The sequence below is a fragment of the Dermacentor albipictus genome, chromosome 4 (assembly GCF_038994185.2).
Source record: "Dermacentor albipictus isolate Rhodes 1998 colony chromosome 4, USDA_Dalb.pri_finalv2, whole genome shotgun sequence".
Classification (NCBI taxonomy): Eukaryota; Metazoa; Arthropoda; class Arachnida; order Ixodida; family Ixodidae; genus Dermacentor; species Dermacentor albipictus.
The window spans coordinates 48,394,381-48,421,712 of record NC_091824.1 but is presented as its reverse complement, the minus strand read 5'-3'; the positions used below and the strand labels follow the sequence as shown (position 1 = coordinate 48,421,712).

Sequence of the window (27,332 nt, the reverse complement as noted above, 5' to 3'; positions counted from 1 at the left end):
CTCCCCCCCAAGATCGTGCTGAGCGCCCCTCGAAACTTGTACGCTGCGACGACGTCGAACTTCTCCCTGCATTCGTCTTGATTTATGATTTCGAGCTTCACGGCGACAGGCAAATTCTGCGGCTTCATCGAGGCAACACTGCAGAGAAGGCCCACAAGGCGCAAAAACCGTGAATCAGTAAAGCAGTGAGGCAACTCAAACTTACGCCATCTTCCACAATGAGGGCACGGGAACCTCCGATTGGCTTCTTGAGCAAGAGCTGCAAGGGGGCCAGGGTAATTTTTTTTGCAGGGAGGTGTCGAAGGCTCGCCCAACGCGGTGCGGTCTCGGTAATGGCCCAACCACTGCATGATTCGGCATGCTTCGGCACGCGCCTGCAAGCGAACGCCGATGGAGGCGAAATGCGAAAACACCCGTGTACTTAGATTTAGGTGCACGTTAAAGAACCCCAGGTGGTCTAAATTTCCGGAGCCCTCCACTACGGCGTGCCTCATAATCAGAAGGTGGTTTTCGCACGTAAAACCCCATAATTTTAATTTTTACAAGCGAACGCATCGCTTCGCATCGGTTGGAGGAAACGGGCCCTCAACCAACGGACAGAAGCTCTGGTGCGCGCGGATGCTCGCTCCTCGGCCCCGTCCGAACGGCACTCCGGTGTCGGCACCATTGACATCCCGGAGGTGCACCTGACGGCGGCCTCTGGCACAACCAAAGTTAGTGGGAGTGGCGACACACCACTCCAACTTCAGGCCATTGCTCAGGCAGGGCCATCCACAACTCTGACAGGTGCAGCCAAGGCTGCCATACTAGCACACAAGAAAGGCTCGCTGGCCCCTGAGCCGGTAGGCCGCAGGGCTTCCCCCCATCGGGAGAAGCCACAAATCCGTACCCCCGCGGGTTCCCCGCGGAAACCCATCACCTCGCTGGAGGCGATGGATATAAGCAGTAGCCCGCCTCTGCAGCAGCGGCGGCGCAACTCCCTTGATTACAAAAAGGGAGGAAAAATTCCAATAACGGGTCCCACAAAACCGGGAGCATAGGTCTTGAAATACATCCGTCCGAAATACATCCGAAGTTATTAGATATGGCGTTCCTCATTCACTGGAACTGTCGAGGCATATTAAGAAACTACGGTGACATAAAAGATATTCTTGCAGTATATTCCCCGGTTGTTTTGTGTCTCCAGGAGACAAACTTGGGATCAAAACATAAAAATATTTTAAGTAAATATAAAGTCTTTCGTCACGACCGAGAGCAAGCGAATAGGCTCTCTGGAGGTACTGCCATAGTTGTTCAAAGTAGTGTGCCTACTCGTGAAGTGCAGCTTCAGACTACATTTGAAGCTGTTGCAGTATCTGTAGTACACTTTAAAACAATTACAGTATGCTCCGTATATATCCCACCACACCTGACAGTAACGCTCCATGATTTAGAAGACCTTTTAAAACAATTACAAGAGCCATATCTGTTAGTCGGCGACTTTAATGCTCATTCCAATTTGTGGGGAAGCGAACAAACGGACACTAGAGGCCGTATTTTAGAAGATTTTATTCTCTGCAATAATATATGCCTGCTAAACAGGGGCAAACACACATATTGCTCTCCAAGCTCCGGAAAATGGAGCTCCATAGATTTGTCTCTTACATCACCTTCTGTTTTTAATGCTTTTAAATGGGATGTCTTGGACAACCCGTATGGTAGCGATCATTTACCTGTTCTTATCAACCTAACATCATCTCCGCAAATCATTCCTACAAAACCACGACGTTGGAGGCTCCATTTGGCCGACTGGGTGCTCTTTCAAGAAAATGCCAGCTTAGAAAAAATAGATCCACATAATTTAGATATAGATGAACTTAATGAAATTGTCACAAACTACATTATCTCTGCAGCGCTCCTTGCCATACCTCGATCTTCTGGAGTGGTGAAACAAAACCACAAAACCTGGTATACAAAAGAATGTAGAATAGCAAAAAAGAAACAAAACAAAGCATGGGGAAACTTTCGAAGGTACCCCACGCAGAAAAATCTCATAGACTTTAAAAAGGCAAGAGCACAAGCCCGATATATCCGCCGTAGAACCGAAAAGACCTCGTGGCAAAATTACGTGACTTCCATAAATAGCTCAACCACATCAAAAGAAATGTGGGAGAAGGTACGAAAGCTAGATGGTAAATACTCCCCTTTCACACTTCCCCTTCTAACAGCCCCTGGTATACAGACAAACATCGAAGAACAGGCAGACATTTTAGGTGAATTTTTTTCGGCAGTTACCAGCTCATCAAACTACACAGAATCATTCCTTACGTACAAAAACACAGCCGAGAAACGAAGTCTCCCTACAAGTGGACATACAAATGAACCGTATAATAAATTATTCACAGTTCAAGAAATAAACACAGTCTTGTCCGCTGGTAAACAGACTGCACCCGGCCCTGACGGAATACACTATCAAATGCTGTCCCACCTCTCTGAACCTGCCGTAGAGGCACTGTTAAGTTTCTTTAATAAGGTGTGGGTATCGGGTAAACTATCCGAAGCCTGGAAGCAGGCCATCATCGTTCCATTTTTAAAGCCCGAAAAACCACCAACCTCTCCGAGTAGTTACAGGCCCATAGCGCTCACCAGCTGCCTCGCAAAATCCTTTGAAAGTATCGTGAATATGAGATTAATTTTCGTGCTAGAAGCCCGTGAGCTTCTCGATGCCCATCAGTGCGGTTTCAAAAAGGCATGCTCCACAGCAGACCACCTAGTTCGTCTTGAAAATACTGTCCGTGAAGCCTTTGTACACAAACAACAATGTCTCGCTGTTTTCTTCGATTTAGAGAAAGCTTATGACACAACCTGGAGGTACGGAATTCTTCACGATTTGGCTGAACTTGGCATTCGTGGCAGGATGCTGAACTGCCTAAAAGACTTCCTGTCAAACCGTTCATTCCATGTACGCCTCGGTTCAACCCTGTCGAGAACTTTCATTCAAGAAAATGGAGTGCCCCAAGGGAGTGTTTTAAGCACGACCCTCTTTGTTGTTAAAATGAATTCAGTCAGCAAAATAATTCCAAGGTCAATTATGTATTCAATCTATGTCGACGATCTTCAGATAGCTTGCACATCCTCAAACATAGCAACATGCGAAAGACAAGTGCAGTTAACAATAAATAAACTTTCAACGTGGGCTGACCGAAATGGTTTCCGGTTCTCCCCACAGAAAAGAGTGGCCATCCTTTTTTCACTCAAACGTGGCCTACAGACAGATCCTAGACTATACCTGAACGAAGCGGAATTGCCCGTAAAAAGTGAACACAAATTTCTGGGCATAACTTTTGACAGAAAACTGACCTTCTTGCCACACATAAAGAACCTGAAGAAGAAAACTTCCCAATCATTAAACATATTAAAGGTGCTTTCACATAAACGCTGGGGGGCTGATAGGACCTGCCTTTTACACATCTACCGCAGTATAGTTCGCTCATGCCTCGATTACGGGTGCATAGTATACAACTCAGCTCGACCGTCCTACCTGAAGCAACTAGATCCAGTTCATAACTCAGGTCTGCGCCTTGCAAGTGGGGCATATAGGACATCACCCATAAACAGCCTATATGTCGAATGTAACGAACCAGCCCTCGCAGATAGAAGAGCCATGCTCACATGTACATATGTCCTAAAAACACGCTCACTACCAAAACATCTCTGCTACTCCATAGTTACGAAGTGCCCGTCTAAGCAGCTTTTCAACAACAAACCAAATGCGACGAGACCCCTTATTCTGAGATTTGAAGAAATTTGCCAGGAATTAGGTATTCTAGACGCACTCCCTGATATTGCCCAGAGACCCGAACCACTGCCACCTTGGCACACCTTTCCCAGTGTAGGTGACTACACACTGACACAATTTCGTAAAAAGCAAACTCCACGTGAACATATAATACAAGAATTTTTGGCGCTAGACAAAAAGTACAAAGAACACACAGCATTTTATACTGACGGTTCTAAAACATCACTTTACGTCGGAAGTGCTGTAGTGCCAGATAAATGGGAAAAGGTAGTCAGGTTGCCTCAGTGCGCGTCAATTTTCTCAGCCGAATGTCATGCCATTTCGGTGGCTGTATCAAAAATAGTCGAGATGAACATTCAAAACAGCATTATCTACACGGACTCGCTAAGTGCAATCACAGCACTGAAAGCCAGGAACGTAAGGGAACCTTTAATAGGAAATATAATCCATAACATAATAACTGCTCAAACGCGAGGACACGAAATTAAGCTGTGTTGGGTACCAAGCCATCAAGGAATTAGAGGCAACGAGAGAGCTGACGCGTGCGCCGCTCAAGCCTGCCATAAGGATATCAGTACTGTAAATATACCCTATGCAGATTGCATGAAGTTAGTAAAAAACAAGCTTAAAGAAAAATGGCAGCGTACGTGGAATATGGAAGAAAATAACAAACTACATTTAGTAAAACCTATTCTAGGAGAATGGAGATCATGCAGGCATCAGGAACGTTTTATTGAAGTAATCTTATGCCGCCTGCGCATCGGACACACCCACTTAACACACAACTTTCTACTGAAAAAACAAGACAAACCCTTATGTGAGAAATGTGGCACTGAACTCACTGTAAATCACATTTTATTCTCGTGCACACAACTCGAACGGCTAAGGAAAAAACATTTTACTGTATTTTACAATGAACACATTCCCTTCCATCCCAGTTTGCTTTTAGGAGATAACCCACTAGTAGAAACTTCATCTGTTTTTAGTTTTTTGAAAGACGCAGCGATCCTAAACGCAATATAATATATCACAGAACTACTAATTCTAAAATTTATTACCCGTTCTTTACACGCATCTTATGATGCACCTCACCCATTTTCTCAGTCCTGAGAGGAAGGCTGAGGTCTTCAATTGGTTTGTTGGGCTCCTCAGAGTCCTTGTCTGGACAAGGACCTCGATAAGGATACCCAATTTTTGAAATAAGTTATACCATGTGTTTGGCGCATGATAGCCTAAGTTGCTTATGCGCCATAAAACCCAATACAATACAATACAATACAATGCTCCTCGGCTGCGGCACACTGTTGCTAGACGATTTTGTCTTTACGTCTAAGGCCGACCTAAAACAGCCTGCTGTAAACTAAGCTGGAAACAATAAGTTGGTGACCTGTATGCTGTTTTAGATATGAAAAACACGTTTGATTAACGAAGGTATGCCAGCCGCAAGTTTCTCTTTACGTTTGAAGTAACCATAGAGCACAAAATACTGACATCAGAGCTCGCGCGTCGTCTGTCTACGAAATAGCTTTGCACACAGGTTCACGACCATGCCACGTTGTATCAAAAGCTGTTGTACAATTTAATTTTTGGTAAAAATTAAATTATGGGGCTTTACGTGCCAGAACCACTTTCTGACTATGAGGCGCGGCGTAGTGGAGGACTCCGGAAATTTCTACCACCTGGGCTTCTTTAACGTGCGCCTAAATCTAAGCACACGGGTGTTTTCGCCCCCATCGAAATGCGGCCGCCGTGGCTGGGATTTGATCCCGCGACCTCGTGCTCAGCAGCCCAACACCATAGCCACTGAGCAACCACGGCGAGTTTTCATTTTTGGTAGCTCATGGCGTAGCGAACTATGTAAAATTTAGGCGTGCAAAGTATCACTGAATAATTTGTGTTGCAAATATTGTCACGTATTAGTGATGGTGAAAAATAATGTAGAGTCAAAACTGGGAGTTAAAAATTTAACCCTTTATTATGCGAACTTGTGCCAAGCAAGAGCAATACTCATTCGCAGAGATAGAGGTCGAAAATCTAAACTGTGGGTCAAGTGCGTCGGCTTTCATTCATCAGTCGTTGAAAGTTCCAGCGTATTCGCTGGTGCCCGCCCACCTTCCAGAAACCACTACAGAATTCATGTCGTGTATGCAATCAGATTGTACAAGGTTTGTCTACAACAGGGAGCCGACAGAATCATTGATAACATTCGCGAAACTTCTGATCCATGCAGGCGCGCCCTGTGCCAAGCGATAACGCTTAACATTTGATAGCCGGTGAGATACAATCACCGGATACAGATAAAAAAGTATCGCGTCAGTATAATCATGCTTGTTGATACATGAAAGAAACATGAAAAAGTGGTTCTCAGAAAATCGACGAAAAGAATTTAAACACCTGTGGTACTCGCAAAAGAACAACTAGAATAGCTAAAATTTACGCAATTCGTAGCTTGTCGCCCCTCGATTCTTGACTCTGCCAAATCTTGCCCATGGAGTTTCTCATTTATTATTCTAGGTTGTTTTGGAGTATCGATACCGCATCGGGAGGCCTTCACATTGGTTGTATAGCTAGAAACATTTTCTCGGTGTAAAGACCTTCTTCCATATTGTAACAGGTTTCAACATGTCAAGTCTGTCTTTGCCAACATGAATGAGAAGAGATACCGTCAGGTGATAGAAGCTTGGGAATATGAGGGTTTTAATAGTTGTCTTTCGTTGCCCTCTGCCAAGTCTTACTATTGAAGCACTTATTCGAATGTATGGGCAGCTCATTTGCATACCACAATATATATAAGCAGGGAGATTTCCAACCATCGAGCGCGTGATGCCGTCGGAAGCGCAGCGCACGCTGTTAATAGTCGATAATTGAAACGCGACGCGTTCCTTGATTCAGATTTGGATCGTATACAGTTCCCGGTAGCTAGATCTCATCAAGAAAAAGGCGTAAGGCGTGCGCGATCGAGAACTGTATACAACTGGCCGTCTCACGTGAAAACGACGGCGCGCACATTTTCTTATTCCGGTACCAGGAAATTTCCGCCCGAGTCCTCGCGCGCCACATTAACAGCTATCACCGCCAATCCTATTGCGATAAGCATCTTTGAATATCTGCTCCAGAGTGCGTGGTGCCGTCGGAAGCCTAGCGCACGCTTTTAATAGGCGATAACTGAAAAGCTGCAGCGGTGGCGTAGAGGTACAGTATCCGCCTCGCGTGCATGAGGACTGTAGTTCGAATCCCGCTGCCGCGCGATTTTGCACGGGATTAAAGAAAATCCGCGTGTTGATAAAATTGCATAGACAGACATGGAGTGCGGCTTAATCCCGGTGACCAGAACCGGTAACACACTCCCTCCCCAGAGCAGTATTGGCCACCCTGGTGCACTACTTGGCCACAACCTCCCACATGAATACTACAATCAAACCCCGGCCCTCAGTCCCCAGAAGCTGCGAAGCAACTGACCGTGGCCGTGGTCAGACCTGTGACGCAGCAGAGGGTGCTAAGAATCTCTAGGTCCGGATAAGCCCCCATTGAAATTTGAACTTGCAACGTTCAACACTAGAACGTTATCTAGTGAGGCGAGTATAGAAGTGCTAGCGGAGGAATTAGCGGGCAGTAAATGTGATATAATAGGGCCCAGTGAGGTTTGGAGGACAAAAGAAGCATATATACAGTGCTGAAAAGCGGGCACGTCCTGCGCTACCGAGGCTTAGCGGACAGCCGAGAACTAGAGTCTGATTCCTGATTAATAAGGATATAGCTGGTAACATACAGGGATTCAATAGCATGAACGAGAGGGTGCTTGGTCTTGTTGTGAAACCTAATAAGAGGTACAAATTGAATGCCGTACAGGTCTCCGCCCCTACATCCAGACATGATGATCAGGAAGTCAAAAGCTTCTATGAAGGCGTGGAATCGGCGATGAGCAAAGTCAAAACAAAATATACTGATGGGCGACCTTCATGCCAGGGTAGGGAAAAAGCAGGCTGGAGATACGTCAGTGGGGGAATATGGCATAGGTTCTAGGAATAGCAGTTGTTAGTAGAGTTTGGAGAACGGAATAATTTGCGGATAATGAGTATCTTCTACAGCAAGCGGTATAACCGAAAGTGGACGTGGAGGAGCCCGAATGGCGAGACTAGAAATGAAATAGACATCATACTCTGCGCTAACCCTGGCACCATACAAGATGTGGGCGGGCTGGGCAAGGTGCGCTGCAGTGACCACAGGATGGTAAGAACTCGAATTAGCCTAGACCTGAGGAGGGAACGGAAGAAACTGGTACATAAGAAGCCGATCAATGAGTTAGCGGTAAGAGGGAAAATAGGGGAATTCCGGATCAAGCTACAGAACAGGTATGCCGCTTTAACTCACGAAAAGTACCTTAGTGTTGAAGCAATGAACGACAATCTTATGGGCATTATTAAGGAGTGTGCAATAGAAGTCGGTGGTAACTTAGTTTCAGGATACCTGCAAGCTATCGCAGGAGACTAAAGATTTGATTAAGGAGTGCCAATGTATGGAAGCCTGTAAGCCTAAAGCTAGAATAGAACTGGCAGAACTTTCCAAGTTAATCAACAAGATTTAGATAGCTGACATAAGGAATTATAATATGGATAGAAATGAGCATGTTCTCAGGAACGGAGGAAGCCTAAAAGCAGTGAAGAAGAAACTAGGAATAGGTAATAATGAGATGTACGCGTTAAGAGACAAAGCCGGCGCTGTTATTACTAATATGGATAAAATAGTTCGAGTGGCTGAGGAGTTCTATAGAGATGTATACAGTACCAGTGGCACCCACGAAGATAATGGAAGAGGGAATAGTCTAGAGGAATTTGACATCCCTAAAAAAACGCCGGAAGAAGTGAAGAAAGCCTTGGGAGCCATGCAGAGGGGGAAGGCAGCTGAAGAGGATTAAGTAACAGCAAATTTATTGAAGAGTGGTGGGCAGATTGCTCTAGAAAAGCTGGCCACCCTGTATACGCCATGCCTAATGACCTCGAGCGTACCGGAATCTTCGAAGAACGCGAACATAATGGTAATCCATAACAAAGGGGACTCCAAAGACTTGAAAAATTATAGACAGATCAGCTTACTGTCCGTTACTTAGAAAGTATTTACTAAGGTAAGCGTAAATAGAATCAGGAACACCTTAGACTTTTTCAACCAAAAGAGCAGCTAGTGTATGGTAAAGGCTACACAACAATAGACAATATTCACACTATCAATCAGGTGATAGAAAAATGTGCCCATACTACCAACTCTTATGTATAGCTTTCATTGATTACGAGAAAGCGTTTGATTAAGTCGCAACCTCAGCAGTAATGCAAGCATTACGGACTCAGGGTGTAGACGAGCCGTATGTAAAAATACTGAAAGATATCAGTAATGGCTCCACAGCCACCGTAGGCCTCCATAAAGAAAGCAACAAAATCCCAATAAAGAAGGACATCAGACAGAGAGATAGGATCTCTCCAATGCTATTCACAGCGTGTTTACAGGAGGTATTCAGAGAGCTGGATTTGGAAGAAGTGGGGATAAGAGTTAATGGAGAATACCTTAGTACCTTGCGATTCGCTGATGATATTGCCGTGCTTAGTAACTCATGGGACCAATTGCATGGTATGCTCACTATCCTGGAGAAGCAAAGCAGAAGGCTGGGCCGAAAAATTAATCTGCAGAGAACTAAAGCAATGTTTAACAGTCTCGGAAGGGAACAACAGTTTACGGTAGTTAGCGAGGCACTGGAAGTGGTTACGGAATATATCTACTTAGGGCAGGTAGTGAACGCGGATCCGGATCATGAGAATGAAATAATCAGAAGAATAGGAATGAGCTGAGGTGCGTTTGACAGGTATTCTCAGATCATGAACAGAAGGTTACCACTATCTTTTAAAAGAAAAGTGTATGACAGCTGCGTTTTACCAGTACTCACCTACGGTACAGAAACCTGGAGGCTTACGCAAAGGGTTCTACTTAAATTGAGGACGACCCAATGAGCTATGGAAAGAACAATGATGGGTGTAACGTTAAGGGTTAAGAAAAGAGCTCACTGGGTGAGGGAACAACCGCGATTTAATGACATCTTAGTTGAAATCAAGGAAAAGAAACGGGCGTGGGCAAGACGTGTAATGAGGAGGGAAGATAACGGATGGTCATTAAGGGTTACGGAGTGGATTCCAAGAGAATGGAAGCGAGGTAGGGGGCGGCAGAAGGTTAGGTGGGCGGATGAGATTAAGAAGTTTGCAGGGACAACAGGGCCACAATTAGCACATGACCGGGGTTGTTGGAGAAGTATGGGAAATGCCTTTGCCCTGCAGTAGGCGTAGCCATGCTGCTGCTGCTGATGATGATGATGGTGATGATGACACTGCCACATACCTAGTTTTGCTTGGCATAAAAAATACTTCCATATCGGCTTCAAGTTTGTATCAACCTTTCGAACTGCCATCTTAGATCATCAGACACTGTGCAGGCCTAGTTGCTCAATTAGTTGAAATAAAGTACGGTATTCATATTCAACTGGCCAAAATATTATAACATTACCTTGCAACCACTCTGCCAGAGCAGACGTGCCGCTAGCTGCTCTGATTGCCTGGTGCCATGTTCTGCAGCTTATCCCTGGACCAGCACCAAGTGAAAGAATTTAAATAAAGCAGGAATAAAAGCTGAAACATTGTACAGGAAACATGCGAAGAAGTACTCCCCGGCCTATTCACCACTAGGGAGCGCTGCCTCCACAACGAACAGCCGACTGTTCAGGCGTATATGCGAACATTATCTGATACTGCTGAAAACAGTACAATTCTTTCTGCGCCTAATAGTGCGGCCAGTGCCCATGATTTAGCAGAAAAGGATATGCACCTGGAGAACTATGAGTGGTTGACGCCACTCTCTGCAGCTAATCTACAAACCAGCACCGAAAGAACGAAGCCAGTGGTAAGAATTGAAAGGCAGGATGGAAAAAAATCACGAATAACGAGCCGCACCCGTCATGTCACTTTTTCATCGCCGTGGAACGCCACCTCCACAAACGATGACGACTTGGAGCAGAGTCGACGGTGAAGGAAGTTTTGTTCTTACGAAGGCAGATTGCTTGGTGGCAGCTGCGAGTCTTTACCATTCGTTGGTGCGAATGATAGACACTGATATTACATGGAACGGAAGTGGGCAAGGCTTGCTGTGAATCATACTGCGCCAACTATCCCGTCAATACTTCGCATTATGTGTCTGAAACTGCTACATGCTTGTCCTTCCCATGCGTATAATTAACTGCAGAGTGCCATTTTGCCTTCTTTGTCAACTTTGGCTCTTTGACTTCTCGAGCTGGAATTCGGGCTTAGAAACGCTAGAGTACAAATTCTCAAGTGCGACGACAAGCAATTTTTTCAGACTATAATGTTGAAAACCAATAATCATTTTCTCTCAGCCTAGCGTAAAGTGGTTGGAACGTCGACTAGTGGGGAGAAAGCTAGCAGCTGTGACGGAAAACAACCGCCGACACCTTCGCGGGATGCGCAACAAAGAGTCTGTTCTTGGACCATTGCTTTTCTTACTGTATATTAGCGATATTTCAGATAACATAAATTGCGATATAAAACTATTCGAGGACGACTGCGTCATATACTGATAAATTAATAATTACAATGATCATATTTACTTAAATGATTCTCTAGGTGACATAGCTGATTGGTGCTACAAATGGCAGACGCAACTAAACTTACAAAAGTCTACGATGATGAATGTAACCAGGAACACGGTATCATCAATCTTTATATGAGCAAATAACGGCACTCCACTTAACAGAGTTGAAGAACACAAATATCTATTCGTAACGTTAGCCTCGGAGCTCAAATGGGACAAACATACGTGTAATATAGTCTGAAAGACGCTGCGCAAATTCTTTTTCCTAAAAAGAAGCCTGGCACTCACAAGCAAGTCAACGAAGCTGATAGCCTACACATAATTTGTAAGGCCTGTTTTCGGATACGCTAACACAGTCTGGTTTTCGCATACACTGGCTAACGTAAGGAAACTAGAGTCAATACAAAGGAAAGCGGTGAGGTTCATCCATGACAAATATAAACGTACAAACTCGCCGACAAGACTTTTAACCCAGTCTGACTTGCGAACGTTATCCACAAGAGGGAAAGACGCTCGCTTAAAATTCTTGTTCCAGACACTAAAAGATAACTGTAGGATAGACACCGACGAATACATTTCATTTTCCCAGGCTCGACCTACACGTAATAAGCATGCGCACACATTGACAGCAAACGTATGTAAAAATAACACATATAAGTATTCTAACTTCCCGCTCGCAAGGAGAATGGAACCAACTTGGTGCCACTATGAACAACACTGAATCATTATCTAAATGAATCTCCCAACTAGAAAAAGAACTGTGTCTCTATAAGAGTACCTATGCATGCAGGGACACCGGCAGAGAATGTTTTATTCGTTAGGAAATTCTCATTCTCATTTACGACAGCTTTTTAGTTTGCCATAATGATTCTCAAACGCTCCAAGTTTAATTTTAGTTACTTCTGTATTATTACTAGCCACTAATGATACCTGTGCTAATATTATTCTCCTTGGCCATTTCTTCGCAAAGCCTCTTGCCCCGTTTTTCCCCTTTCTTTCTTTTCCTTTTTTTACTATTCCCTTTGATTTTACCATTGTATTACTTATATAGTATGTACAATTTGCACTGCTTATGTAGTTTTTTTGCATAACCTATACTTTGTTTTCCTTGCATTGTACAGATGAATTATTGTACTGCCCAACTGCCACGCTCTCGAAGGAGAGCAGCAGTATTGAAAAATAAATAAATAAATAAATAAATAAATAAATAAATAAATAAATAAATAAATAAATAAATAAATAAATAAATAAATAAATAAATAAATAAATAAACCGCGCAAGCTTGCCGCGGTATGCGCAGCAATTAGACCGTTTACGCTAGTTTTAATCCCTGCAAGTCTTTCGACATACAATCTGACACTTGCAAGCTTTGGCAGACGCACAAATGCCAGGGCGGTAAGTTAAAACTGTTTGTACAGCACCCAACATACAATTTGGAGCTGTCCGAACGGAAGGGCAGTTCGAAGACGCTGCCGAATGCGCCATTCTTTCCTCAGCTAACAACTCTGCCAGAACCGACACTCTACACATTCATGCTCTCTCTAAGCGACAATGGCCAAGAATCGCTTTTAACAATTGAAGAGCTCACCCTTGCACCAGAGGGGGTCAACACGCGGAGCGCTCTGGTATGAATTGGTGAGTGAGTCACGACCTCCACGAGTCGGAGAACCTGGCACTACTTCAAACTCATTCACGTGTATAGCGCATGGGCGAACTTTCGCAGGAACGGAAAGATGCTGTGGTCCACTCGATTACCAAACCTTCGAAGATGCCGAACGCAATCAAGGACCTTCGGTGCATTTCTCTGACGTCGAGCTTGTGCAAGATCCACCAGCAGCGAAAGCAGAAATATTATATCGAGGCCGCCCAGACTGGTTTCCGACCGGGCAGGTTGCACAATTCACACTATACCGTATCTTACTGTATCTATGCCCAGCGACAGAAAGAAAAAGACAAAAGGAGGCGCGAACGATCTGGGAATGATTGTCTGTAGCGAGGCGATAGCATACAGAAGTACACGTTTCGAGATCTCCATAGGTACCGCGAGACGCTCTCGTTTGTTTGCTCTGTATCGCGAAATTTTGCCGTCTGCAGCGAATATGCTATGCGAGTGGTTATATTGTTTTGATTCGGCGGTTTTGTGCAGTGTATACGGAAATCCTGTGGCTTTTCCGAGTAATCTTGCCAAACATCGCTGCGTATATTGGCCTTGCATAGTCTGCGGAAATTGATACACGCTGTAGCTTCTCCGGAACGCGAATGCTCTATAAGAAACCTGGGTGGCTTGCGCCATCAAGGGACATGGTCCTTAGAAGTGGCGCATTTGTGTTCAGCAATGAATCGATATTTGAGATATGCATAGAAAACCACGGCAACACGAAAAGGCTGCACCACGAGGGCTGTGACACGTGCACAGCGCTAGTCCTGCCCTTCTCGTGTAGCTGTCGTTTTGTGCGAAGATTTAAAGTACGAATCTCTTCCAACTATTGCTTCACTTTCTGCCCTTAGGGAAGCAGCCACGAAAGTGCCACGGGCGCCAAGTACTGCTTGCGCTATTGCAACGTATCGTACAAATATTCAGTGCTTTACTTGCTTGATCGCGAAAGATAATCCTCCCGACGGTGCTCGATAGCTCTTTGCCGGTAGCATTTTTTTGGCCACATGAACACAGAAATGTTACTCCTTTGGTTGTGTCAGGCCATCATATCAGCCCATTTACTCGATGGGGATGAAACAGCGCCAAAGATGGGGTAGGGCCATAAGGTGAGACAACAGGCAGACTGTCGTCTCTCCTACCGTCCCGTTTTTCGCGCTGTTTGATCTTCTTGCACATGACGAATCAGCCCAGTTCAGCGCACTTCCACCCGTTTACTTGCGCATGCTCTTTAATATCTGCATAACCCTGCAACCTAAGCATCTAGCTCCTTCCTAATTAACCCATGGCTGGAACCTGATTAGTCGGAAAATATTGTGACGGCATGCAATAGCGTAAATATCTTTTTGAACTCTTTGGTCAGGGCTATTCAGTGCAAAGTTCTTTAATCGTCAGAGTGAGTGTATTATTAATTTCTTGTAGATGAATAATCTACAACAATAGAAACTGCGCGTGGCTGTTTTTGAGCACTGAGTGACATAGAGGACGAGGCTCAATGTAGTTTTCAGCTTCTATTACACCGAACATCAAGAATGGAAGTAAAATATCGCAGAACTGCTATGGACACGAAGCGGTCATATATTCACTTAATTTCGTAGAAACGGGCTAATCTTATACAGCGTTGGTGCCATACCATCGTAAGCATCTGTTAGGTTAGTCAATAATAAAAATAAAATATAGACGTTCTTGCAGGTTGTTAATCATTCCAAGCGGTAAACACCATCAAGGACATCGCACCCCACACGCTTCTTGTGAACGCGCACCTTTTACAGAAAGTTAACGCACGACTGCGCGAATACGCCCTCCCCTGGGTGTGCAGTTATATATAACATAGCGAATTCAGAAGGGCAAATACGGAAATTACGCCACTTATCGTTAACGCAACGTCGTGTATTTTTAAAACAAGTAGACAAGCACCGGCGAAAATAAGCGTGCATCTCTGGATCGAATGCGCATTCCAGAAGTTCCTGAATGAGTCCCTCAGTATTATAAAGTGTAGCGTTCTTACGATTCCAAAGCGAAATCTTCGCTGCTAAAGATAGTATCAGTAATGGTCGACCACGAAGGACAAAGTTCCTTTACAAAAATACAAAAGCACGCCTGCTAAACCGCGTGAAAAGCGCGGCTGACTGCAATCTGTGGAACCGTTACTCAGATGAAGCAGCGTCACGTGATCCAACTTTCGGCCCAAGAACGACAGCAGCGCCAGCGCTTACAGTGGTGACGTTTACGCTCCTTACGACGCGCGAGCGTCACGACCTTGACCAAGGTCAATTCGCACGGTCGCGAAGGCGAGGCGACCGTGCGTTGAGCCAAGCCAAGCCGTTGAGCGGTGGCATCAATTACGGTCTTGCGATAGAAGCGCGACTACATCTCGCGGGGCAAAACACTGGTAGATAAAAAGTTATTCGTTCCGATATGTCACCATTGAAAATATTTGAAAAAGTGCAGACAATCTCATTAGAACAACAATATGTGAAGTAACAGGCCGTTTTCTTCCATCCACGAATAATTGAGTACCAAACTGTGCAAGCTTTCTGAAGTTTGCTCGTGGGTATGCCGACAGAGCAGGTATGCCGACATTGTATTTGCGTATTTAGCATAGTAATGTCGTCAAAAGGCTCACATGTGTAGCCATAAGATGTAATGCCAACATATATCGTATTAACGTTATAAGATTGCATCAATAACATTATTTTTACCTGCCTTTTCCCTAAACATTGTTTTAGTTATGTCTTCAGCACTAGAAAAAAGCTACAGGTAGCACGCGTGCTGTGTTAATGAAGAGTAAAGTGTGGTTTTGCGGAATTACCTTGATGTAATGTTGGTTTTACCTGAACACCGGTATAACAGATGTGATTTGGCATGAAGGACAACTGCATATGGTACTTAGTTCAAAATCTGGGTGAACCAATTGCTATAAATTCATGCAAAATTCTCAAGGCTCTCCAGTGTAATATGGGCCTATATGAAGGCCTATATGAATATGGGCCTATATGAATATGAAGCCTATAAATAGAAATTGGTGTATGTAAATTGCATTATGACGCCATGCTGTGGCGAATGTTCTCACTTACGCTTCATTTTGTGCTGTTGTGTGCTTTGCATATGCGATTTCATGTGAGCTGGCGTAGTGAGCGACTTCGCGTGACCAGCCTAGAATGGCGAGCGTTGATTTTTTTTTCACCGGAAAGTTGGCTCCGCGAAATGTAGATGGCACTGCCGTGCCTCCACAAGCCTTCTCGAAAGCATCTCGAGAGCACAGGCAGACAAAGAAGGCGCAGTTGCAGGAGGCGCAGGCGCAGGATGAAGTAACCAGTAAACGGGAAATATACCGGGAGAAAAACTCTATGGTTCAAATACTGGTGCAAGCAAAATTAAAAGGTGAAAGTGAACGTTGGTTGTCAGAACTACGTGAGAAAAAGAAGGTCGCGCCTGGAATATTTTGGAACCACATAAAACTATTAGGCAGGAAGTCAACAACAATACAACAACATATCCCAGACGAAGATGAAAACAGACTGAAAGGAGAAGCGGCACTAAATTACATCCGAAAAATAGCAGCCGAATCTTTCCAAGCCAATGACGAGGTTGTATTTGAAGAAAAAAAAGAGCATGAAAGAGACGAGTGGAAAAGAAGCTGGTGATGACAAATTTCAACTGGAAGAAAGCGGAAGAGAAAATTCCTAAGCGCACATCCACTGGGCTAGACGAGGTTCCCATTAGGGTGATTAATTAACCAGGACCAAAAAGTAAGGAAGCTCTGGTGAAAGCAGTGGAAAAAACTCTAAAAGATAGACGAATACCAGAGAGTTGGCGACAAAGTAGAATGAATTTAATTTCTGAAGGTAAAGGGGAGAAAGATAGAATTCACTCGTATAGACCGTTGACCGGTAATATACAGGGTAGCAATGGAGACAACGAAATTAAAGCTTCAAGCATGGGCAGAGAATAATGAAATTTTGGGAGAACTTCAGAATTGCTTCAGAATAGGTAGGCGTTTAGATGATAACTTATTTGTTATGACTCATTGTAGTGAAATATCAAAAGTAGAAAGAAGACCGTTATATGTGGCCTTTTTAGACATTATAGGAGCCTATGACAACGTAGACCGCAACATTTTGTGGGATATTCTGGAAGGGGAAGGCTTAGATGATGATTGTATACAGCTTTTGAGATAGATTTAGCTAGAAGATACCGTTTGCGTTGAATGGGAAGGGATGAGGAGCAAGGAGAAAGGAGAAAGCAAGAGAATGAGGCAGGGGTGCCCTTTATCCCCGCTGCTGTTTATGATATACGTGGTGCGGATGGAGTGGGCGCTAGAAGGAAGTAATATCGGCTTTAATCTCTCATACAAACACCCGGGTACAGAAAGAGAGCAGCAGCTCCCAGGTTTTATTTTATGCGGACGACATTGTGTTGTTAGCTAACAAAGTGATTTTCAACGTCTGGCTAATATCTGTGGGCAGGAAGGCAACAATTTAGGTTTGAAATTTAGTGTAGAAAATCACGTGTTATGGTATTCAATGACAACAGTGAACAGACAATGGAGATACAGAGCCAGGAAATACCTCGGGTAAAGAATATAAATACCTAGGTATTGGCCTCGAGCTCCACCACTGGAAAAGCTGGCGCCACCGTCGGCGTGACGTGCTAGGAGGGATCACGTGGACATAGCGGCCGCGTCGGCTGCTTCGGGCGCGCGGAAGCGAGCTGAAAACGAGTTTAAATTCCCTTGTACGCTGCGGTCCTCATTTAGTGGCGAAATTTTCCCGCTTCGAGTGTCTCCCTTACAACGCTTGAAAGCACTACAATAGGTAGTGGCTGCCTTTGAAGGCGCGCAACATGGTAGGCTACCGCTCGGTGCTTCAGGGCCGGACGCACATAACGGAGGCCGGTGTCAGCCTTATTCACACGTAGCCGCAGGACAAGAAAATGCGTGAAGCTTGGCTCGCGAAACGTAAAACCGGAAAACAGTCATCGGCTACAACTCGGGTATGCAGCAAGCACAGACGCGAGGAAGATTTCTGCTACGGCGCCCGGTCTGCGATGTTATGAAAACGCGCACTGAGACGCTCGCCCGCGTCCGCTGCCCGACTAATGTCATGACGGTTTGGTCTATGAACTTGTCGATGCTGTAGATACTGGCAAGTTCAGTGGAGTGGAAAGGCAGCGGTAAGAAGCACATTTAAAAAAAGCATGGCATATCGTCATGTTTGTATTATGAATTAATGCACTGGATTACAAAAAAAGGAGCAGCGGGAAATTGCACGCTGAGGACACCGATAAACATACAGTGCGGCGCAACTCGAGAAATAGTACTGAAAGGTCAAAGAATTTAGAAAAAAGGAAAGATTGAATCGTCGCGACGGTACATCACAGGCGTCGAAGTCTCTACAATGAAATTATTTTTGAACAGCTCTGATAGCGTCCACGCAACAATGGTTGCTTGTATATTGTCAAATGCTCATATTCTGCGACCTAAAGCTCATGGCACGGTGCGAAAACGCGCGCGCGGAGAAAGCGAAACAGTGCGCGGACAAGCATGCAGACGCGTAGTCGGTCGCTGCGAATCTGCGCGATCGCTGCATTGAGTCTTCGTTCTATTACGCTCCATTTAGTTATACATACGCTATAAGAACATATTTCACATAGTTTGCTCTCAGCGTTTATCTACCTTTCACGCAAGAAGCCGGTTCGGGAGACTCCATGGCTGCGACCGCGCGCAGTGGCGTTCTATGTACTACGTATTCGGTAAAGAGGTAGCGTCTGTAAACGATTGTGTGCTTTCAGTTTGCCCAAGATTATTATTTAGACAGTAAGAAACTTCTCTTGTTTCGAAAGTACTTACAGAAATGTCCGGGAGAGCTCGTGCGTGGTGTTTTCAGTGAGCGCTGACAGCAAAACCTATGAGGAGCGCGCCACGTGATCCCTCATACTACGCCAGCGAGGCGCTTCCGATAGATGGCGACTCCGTAACTCCTCGCCGCCAATATGGATAAACGAAGGCAATAGATATATGGAAACACAGGAAAAACAATAACAGTGAAGGGGAAGAGAAATGCAGCCATGATGAAGCGCAGAGAGCTATGGGGATACAATAGGTACGAGGTCCCCCGAGGTAAGTGGAAAGGTGTAATGGTTCCAGGACTTACTTTTCGAAATGCCGTTGTTTGCTTTAAATCAGGGGTACAATCAGGTCTCAATGGGAACCAAAGGTCAGTGGGTCGCCTCGCATTGGGCGCTCACTGGAAGACTATAAATGAAGCTGTGCAGGGTGATATGGGCTGGACTAGTTTTGAAGCGAGGGAAGCTCGCAGTGAAATGGAGTATGAAGAAAAGCTGAGGAATATGGAAGAAAGTAAATGGGCTTGGAGAGTGTTCAGGTATCTGCACAGGAAACACATTGATTCACAGTGGGGGAAAACAACTAGGAAGCTTACCAGCAAGTATGCGGCCTGTAGGGTGGGCAACAATAATGAATGAATAGAATTTATTGATAGGAAAGACAGAGAGGTCGACCTGAGCTAGTGCGCTCTAGTCTGCTACTCTGCACTGGGGAAGAGGGAAGGGGAGTGAAAGTATTGGGATGGATGATGATGATAAGGTGCGCAACAAAGCAACAAATAAGGTCAAGCGGAAAGTCAGAGAGGCTAAAATAATCTCATGGCCGGCGGCAATGGAAAAGAAACCTGCCATGAGTAACTACTTAAGAGGAAAAAACGAAATCAGGAAAGAAATAATTTATGATAACTCAAAGGGAAGCTCATTACTTTTCGAAGCGAGATCGGGATGCCTTAGAACACGCATCTATAAAGCGAGATATAAGAAGGAAGCAGAAGCATGAGCTTGCTGCGGTAAAGCTAGGGAAACTATGGAGCATGTTTTATTAGAATGTGAAGACGTCTACCCAGCGGTCAATTTAGGCACCACTGGCCTCCTTGAAGCCCTTGGGTTCAGCGGGAGCAGTGGAAAAATAAACGAAAAGTAATGAGCTTCCCTTTGAGTTATCATAAATTATTTCTTTCCTGATTTTGTTTTTTCCTCTTAAGTAGTTACTCATGGCAGGTTTCTTTTCCATTGCCGCCACCCATGAGATTATTTCAGCCTCTCTGACTTTCCGCTTGACCTTCTTTGTTGCTGTGTAGCCCACCCTACAGGCCGCATACTTGCTGGTAAGCTTCCTAGTTGTTTTCCTCCACTGTGAATCAATGTTTTTCCTGCGCAGATACCTGAACATTCTCCCAGCCCATTTACTTTCTTCCATATTCCTCAGCCGTTCTTCCTTGCCTTAGAATGCGTGACTTCAGCCCTTCCAGCAGCAAGTCTTGACACGTCAAGACTTGCGTCTTCTCCTACGTCATTCACCCGCCGTGGTTGCTTAGTGGCTATGGTCTTGGGCTGCTAAGCACGAGGTCGCGGGATCAAATCCCGGCCATGGCAGCCACATTTAGATGGGGGCGAAATGCGAGAACACCCGTGTACTTAGATTGATGTGCACGTTAAAGAACACCAGCTGGTCCAAATTTCCGGAGTCCTCCGCTACCGCGTGCCTCATAATCAGGAAGTGGTTTTGGCACGCAAAACACAATTTTTTCCCACGTCTTTCGTACTCGGTCTCCTCTCAGCTAGAAACCGAGGACAGACAGGTCCTGCGTGCGAAGTTGGTGGAAAAGTAGGCAAAGCTATCAAAACTCAAACTGAAAGGAGGATGCTTTATGAGCGGCATGCTGAAGAGCCCCGGCGGGTTCTCGCGCTGCAGGTTATGGGGGTGGCCATCTTCAGCGCCATGCAGAGCAGCCCGCTGGATTCGTGTATGCGCAGCCTGGGCGAGAATTTCGACCCCAGGACCGACACCATCGCGGTGGCATTCCCGCGCAACTGGGACGAAGCCCGACTCGAGCTCGAGGCCTTCGAGCGCAACTTTCCGAGAGTGCTGGCCCTGGCCAATCAAGCCCCGGAATTCAACGTGGACGATCAGTTAGCGCCCATCGGGCGCTTGAAGCTCATACTGCTGCTTATCAAGCTGCTCGACTGAAGAGGTATGCGTAGGTCATCATCACATTTTTCTCCTTAGAGCAAGTGTTTCTCAAACGGAAAGTGGGGCTTGGAAGCTGTAGTGCGGGGCTGAGGAGTCCGTGTCGCGATACCAGATTCGACAAGTCACCAACGTCCGATTTCTGGGCGTTACCTTAGACCACAGGCTACTCTGGCGCCGCGGTGTTGACCACGTTGTGGCGTCATCGTCACCCAGGCTACATGTGCTCAAGCGAGTCGCTGGCATATGCTGGGGCAACCACCCGATGTCGATGCTACGACTACATACAGCGTTGGTTACCAGTCGAGTCCTGTATCAGCTACCTCTGATGTCACCCTCAGACAGCCAATACGAGCGCTTAGAAGCCATCCACAGAAAAGGTATCCGACTTTGCCTTGGAGTCCCTCAGCCAGCGTCAAACAAGAAAGTGCTCTACGAAGCTGAGTCACGCCCTCTACGACTTCAGGCTTCCGAGGCTCTCATGATCCAGCTACTACGACTGAGTGAGTCTACGCCCGGTAGAGCTCTCTTACGACGTATAGGTAACAGGCCGCGCTCACATTTTTATGCAGCATTGAACACGCTTCGTGTATTAGGATTGCGCTGCTCGAGACCGAGGGAAATGATAGAACCACCCTGGACATTCGAGGACATCATATGCAACTTAAGTGTACCACGATTGCAATCAAAGAGCTGCATTCCATCTGCAGAAGCCAAGTCATTAGTCCTGGAACACCTGAACACGACTCACCCGAATCACCTACAAGTATACACATATGGCTCTGTCAAGGCAGATGAAGACCGCTGTGCAGCTGCATACTACATTCCCTCTCTAAGATATACGTGGTTTGAGCGTCTGGACTGTATAGCCTCGTCGACAGTTGTGGAAGGCGTAGCGATAGCTTCTGCTCTGCGCAAATTAAAGACTTTGCCTCCGCAGAATGTGGTTGTCCTTACGGACTCAAAGGCCGCATTACAACAAGTATACCGTGGTTTGCCATCCCTCAAGTTCCCACGCAAATCCCTAGCCATCGTGAAAGAACTCAACAACAAAGGCTTCACAGTAAAGTTTCAGTGGATTCCCTCCCACATTGGTATCTCAGGAAACGAACAAGCTGATGCGCTTGCATACGCAGCGCTCTATCATCCTCCCAAAATCAAGGCTCCAAAGAGTAACCAAGTGCAAAAATCTGAAATTCGAAATCACTTCGCGTCGCTTTGGGTTCCACCGCATATGCCCTGCGTAACCAAGAGATTGCACCGAGAGGAAGCCTCACTTCTATATCGTATAAGGACAGGATCTGCTAACACACCGGCCTGGTTATTTAAAACGGGGCGAATAAATTCTCCGAACTGTATGGCATGCAACGAGACAGGAGACATTGAGCACTTTTTGTGGTCCTGCCAGCAATTCCAAGATGAAAGAGACACTCTCCTGAAGAATTTGCAAAACAAGGACCTTCCGCATGCGCGCCTGCAACACCTTATATTTCCCGAGGGATCAGTGATGGCCCGCAAAGAAACTTCACGTCTCCTGATCGAATTCTTAAGAGACACTAGGTTGATGGACATATGGTGAAACCCATCAGCGGTATTGTGCGAGACGCTCGGGCGGAGCAATTGCCGGCCTTGTTCGCCAGGCTAAACCCGCCTGTTGCTACAATCCACCACCACCACCACCACCACCACCACCACCACCACCACCACCACCACCGTGTCGCGATGAGAATGGGGAGCTGGTCCACCGCCAAGACGTAGCGCTCTGAATGCAAGTGCGAACATTCGATGCTGAGAGTTGTAAGGGGTGGTCTGTTTCAAGTTTTACGTATTTCACGCCTCTTGAAGATAACAACACAATTTTAGTCTTCGAGGTAGATCAGTCATGGAGGTGCACATTATACATGCACAAGAAATCGAAACACGTATCAATTAGGAAAAAGCTATAAATTCTTCGTTATAACTTCATATGACACATTACTGTCTACGTGTTGTATCCGGTATGTTCGCAAGACGTATCTAATTGGAATGAAGTTTCATAATGACACCAGTTCGAAAATATGCACAATGAAACTCGACGTAAATATTTCACTGTTTTTGCACGCACCTTTTTAACCAAATGCTCTTTTATGCTCTGCAGCGCAAGAGTAACTGGAACACGCACATATTTCGTCCCACTATCATGTCTTGAAACTGTAAATGTATTAGCTTAATTAGTGAATTTTCCTTAATTGGTTGGACATGTGTTTCAATTTCTCGTGCTAATAATGTCCGTCTCTTCGAATAATGCAGCTCATCGACAAGAGTTACGGTAGCTCTGCCACAGGCGATTTAAAAAAATTGAGCGAGATCTCAAAAATGAATCACACGGTATGCATAGAGTGGCGGTTGCCAACAATCGAGCTGCAGTATACAAGTCTCATTAGGACATAATGGGCCCGAAGTTAGATTTCAGATGTGCAAACTGCATTCTCGTTTCGACAAACTGTGCTCTTGCAAAGCGGCAACAAGGAAGAGTCAACTAGGAACAATCTCTAGTGCAGACATGCTTTAGCTTTAATAGCTTGTAATTGATGTAGCGAATTCGATGAGGTCTTGTGTTCTCGTGGTTGGCCTGTGACAGGCAAAAGCTGTAAAAAACGGAAAGGCGATTCGCTGCCCGGTATGTTATATATAGTTAAATTTTAAGCTGCTCAAAATAAAGAAAAATTTCTTATGGGAGATTGGACAATTCTAACTCCTTGAGACGACCATTATTTCTATGCGAACTCAAAATGCTTAATATAATAAATAAATATAGTATTGGACGTTTTAATTAATTACTTCATGGCCCATATACCAATCTATGTATTGTAGCCAGTGAGCTTGTAAGGCATAGCCACTTGAAACGTGTTCGGAGGATGGCACCGGTTTTGAGATATGCGCTGTCAATGTTGCATTAAAAATTCATTGTTGTGGCACTTGCTGTTTAAAGAAAGCACTGTTTTATGCACTGAAGCACAAAAGTAACGGGAATGCCAATATATTTCGTCAGGCAAGTTGAAAATTATCTTGAAACTGGCACCGTCCAAAGAATTCGTTCCAAGTGAGCATGCCTTGCGAACATACAAGCTACAGATCCTACGTCGAAACAAGTTCCGAAGTAACGTTATTAGTGCAATTACACCCGTTGTTAAATGAAGCGCTTTTATCTTTCCTGGATGAAATGGCCCCCTCATGGAGTAATTGCGCTCAAGCGTTAAAATTGTGCTATCTACCACAAGTAATTTTCAAATATTTAGTGCAGCTAAAAAAAAAGAAAATAACAATAAACACACCCGGCATAGCGCAGTTGCATGGTTGGATAATTTGAGAAGCACCACCGTAAAACACGCTTTCGCGAAGCCACTGAGAAAAAGCCAAGGAAAAAAAAAACAGTTTTTTCCCTCTCCATCTTCTTTAACTATACCTAATAAAACACGTTAAACGAGCTTTGGTTTTGATTCTTATAGTTTAGTGTAATGAAGCTGGGCATAACCTTCCTTTTACATAAATATTTCCGCTAGAAACACATTGGCCTTCTGGGGAATAGCTGAATAACCTGGGCCAAGTTTAATCGACCGCTCCTTTCAGCGGCGAGCTCCAGGAAGGAAAAGAAAGCCGCAACTAGACTAACCTCCGAGCCACATATTTTGTAGCATTGGTTGCACCAGTGAGGAAAAAAAAAGCAATACTGTTCAGTTAAGGACACCAAACAAGGAATGGATACAAAATCATACGGGGAAAACAATGTACTATATATGTGTGCATCGTGTTTTTTCCCATCTCAATTTCATTTCACTTCATTCTGGGGTTTTACGTGCCGAAAACACGATCTGATTATGAGGCACGCCATAGTGGGGGTCTCCGGAGTTAGAGGCAAGGAAAGATTCGCTATAAAGGAGGCGTCCTTTGTTTTAACTGCAATAGACTGGTCGAGATGGTTAATCTTCGTGGTAAAAGCCGCGCAAGAGGAACACCAACACAAGGGAGAGAAATACACACACAGACGCTGAACTAATCTGTTTACGTGTTTTGTCGGTTTGTCGTCTTGTTTATTGAACTTTTTCTGTACGTTGCTTGTATAACTACTATTAATAGTGAACTTTCCCCTTCGAACACTGCTAGAAAGCGCATACTTTCCTGTCTACTTGCTGTCAGATTCTCTTTATTATTTTGTTAAGGTGAGGATTAGCATACTGTGAATTATCATACAGGGCGAAACTGGGAAACGATTGGTTGAACAGCGCTCATTTGCGTTCAGTGTTTCCTTGTAAAATTCAAAGAAACATAGGGTTTCTACCGATTTTACCCCCTTCCTTCCGACAAAATAAAAGAAGCTAGAGTATGCAAAAGCAATACCTCGCATGGGGAATAAAAAGAGAACAGACAAAGATTTTCGAGAAAATATTCAACATTGAAAGCCGATAAAACTGCAGTTTACGATAGTTTTGCATTAAAGCATTATAAGCCTCAAAGCTCAAAACTCGGGCACAGTTGTGCTTGGTCTGAATGAAAATGTACAGTCACGACCAGAGTATGGAGACCACAGGTGCTACGAAACATTTCTTTTTCTTCGCAGCCTTGGCATGCAGGTTGAAATCAAGTTGTACAGCTTACGTGAGCCTGTTTGGTCCATGCAATCTGTTGTGAATATTGCACTCGCACAGACGTAATTTGAATTTTGCACTAAGCGGATGGTGTGGTCTCCAGAAACTTTTTTCGACTTTATAGCACAGTGTTACTGTGTAGTCCCAAAACATAATAATATATGCACCAATGTTATACGCTTCTGGGAAGTGAACTTTTTTTCGTACATATTCAGCATTGACGAATGTCTTTGTTGTAACCGTTGTTTGCCTCTATTTATACGTGGATAGGTGTTCGTCACGCTTCACCACACTTTGTTAAACCTAATCTTCTTATTCCTGTACCTCGGTCAGATTACCTATCGTGTAACTTATCTTTTTTAAGTTTATGTGTTGATATTCAGGATCGCACGAGCTATGGACGTTAGTAATTTCACTTTTATTAGAGAATTCAAAACTTAGCGGTTCGAAGAATGCATTAAATATAACTTGATAAATTTCTTGTGCACGAGATGAATTCGTCCAGGACACGACGGCCCACGACGCCGTTGTTCTCATTACTAGTGGTTTAAGTGCGAAAAAATAGCACGATAATACAAACTTCATTTTCTTTGAAAGTTTACGATGTTCGCATTTTTGTCTTTTCTCCTTTCCCCAAGGTTCGATCACGGAAATGAGCGTGGCGGCGAAGCACACCGTCAGACGGCGGCCGCATCATGAATATACGTTTATGTCGAGAAACAAGGAAAAATGAAAAACGCGATCAAGAAGTCTGTGATCTATCATCTGGATATCGTACTTTAATGTTGTGCAATTACTCTTTCTTTAATGTTATAGCTACTCCATAACCTCGCCGCACAAATACACGATTACAACACAGCACGTATGCGGCGCGTGGGAAGAATTCAGCGCTATACACGTATGGATCATACCGAGACGCGAAGAGAACGGCTGAGCACTTCTATTTGCCTAAACACAGAGATGAATGTATGAAACGTTCTGCCAGGCAAATCATGTTTCTTTAAACATGATTTGCGTAATCTTCTGCGATTCATTGCCTTGGCGATGCGGCATCCTTGATTCTCGTGTCATGTCGCATTACTCGAATGATATCTTGCAGTTAATTTTTCGTTGTTCACAGCGCAACCATTGAGACGAAATCAGCATCAACTTTCTTAGGAAGCTGAACGCAAGTATGGAATAAATCACTTTCACAGAGTTCCACTAGCATTCACTGTCTTCTTTGTCTTTCTACGAGCGGCACCGTGCTCGATAATTTTATTAGTAATCCAATGATTACTGCAATATATCGGCATTGCGCGTCTGTACGCGTATTACGAGAAAGCTATTGGGCCACAATTCTTTGTACAAACGATTGTACGACTATTGTCGGGGTCTGGATATAATATTGCCGAAGGCGACAGGCCTCGCACCACAAGAATAGTTCGCGGAGAACACAAGCTTCGCGGAGTGCCGACTGTAGTAATTCATAGCAGATCGCAGGATCCTTATGATTCGAGGTATTTCGAATTGTGTGAGTAATTTATTTCTTATGCTGATGATACAGCAATGTTTATCACTGCTACGTCAGAAACTGAACTACAGCTTCAGGGGAAC

At 44.7% G+C, this 27,332-nt stretch overlaps 1 protein-coding gene across 1 annotated transcript in view; it reads left to right on the top strand.

Moving 5' to 3' along the window:
* LOC135915401 (uncharacterized) overlaps positions 1-26,932 on the top strand; it is a 40,142-nt gene extending 13,210 nt beyond the window's left edge. Inside the window, exons 7-8 of the mRNA XM_065448450.2 lie at positions 20,836-21,115; positions 26,375-26,932. Of these exons, the coding sequence (XP_065304522.2) occupies positions 20,836-21,111 (276 nt within the window). The 3' untranslated portion in view covers positions 21,112-21,115; positions 26,375-26,932. The remainder of the gene's footprint in view (positions 1-20,835; positions 21,116-26,374) is intronic.
* Positions 26,933-27,332: the final 400 nt, after the last annotated feature.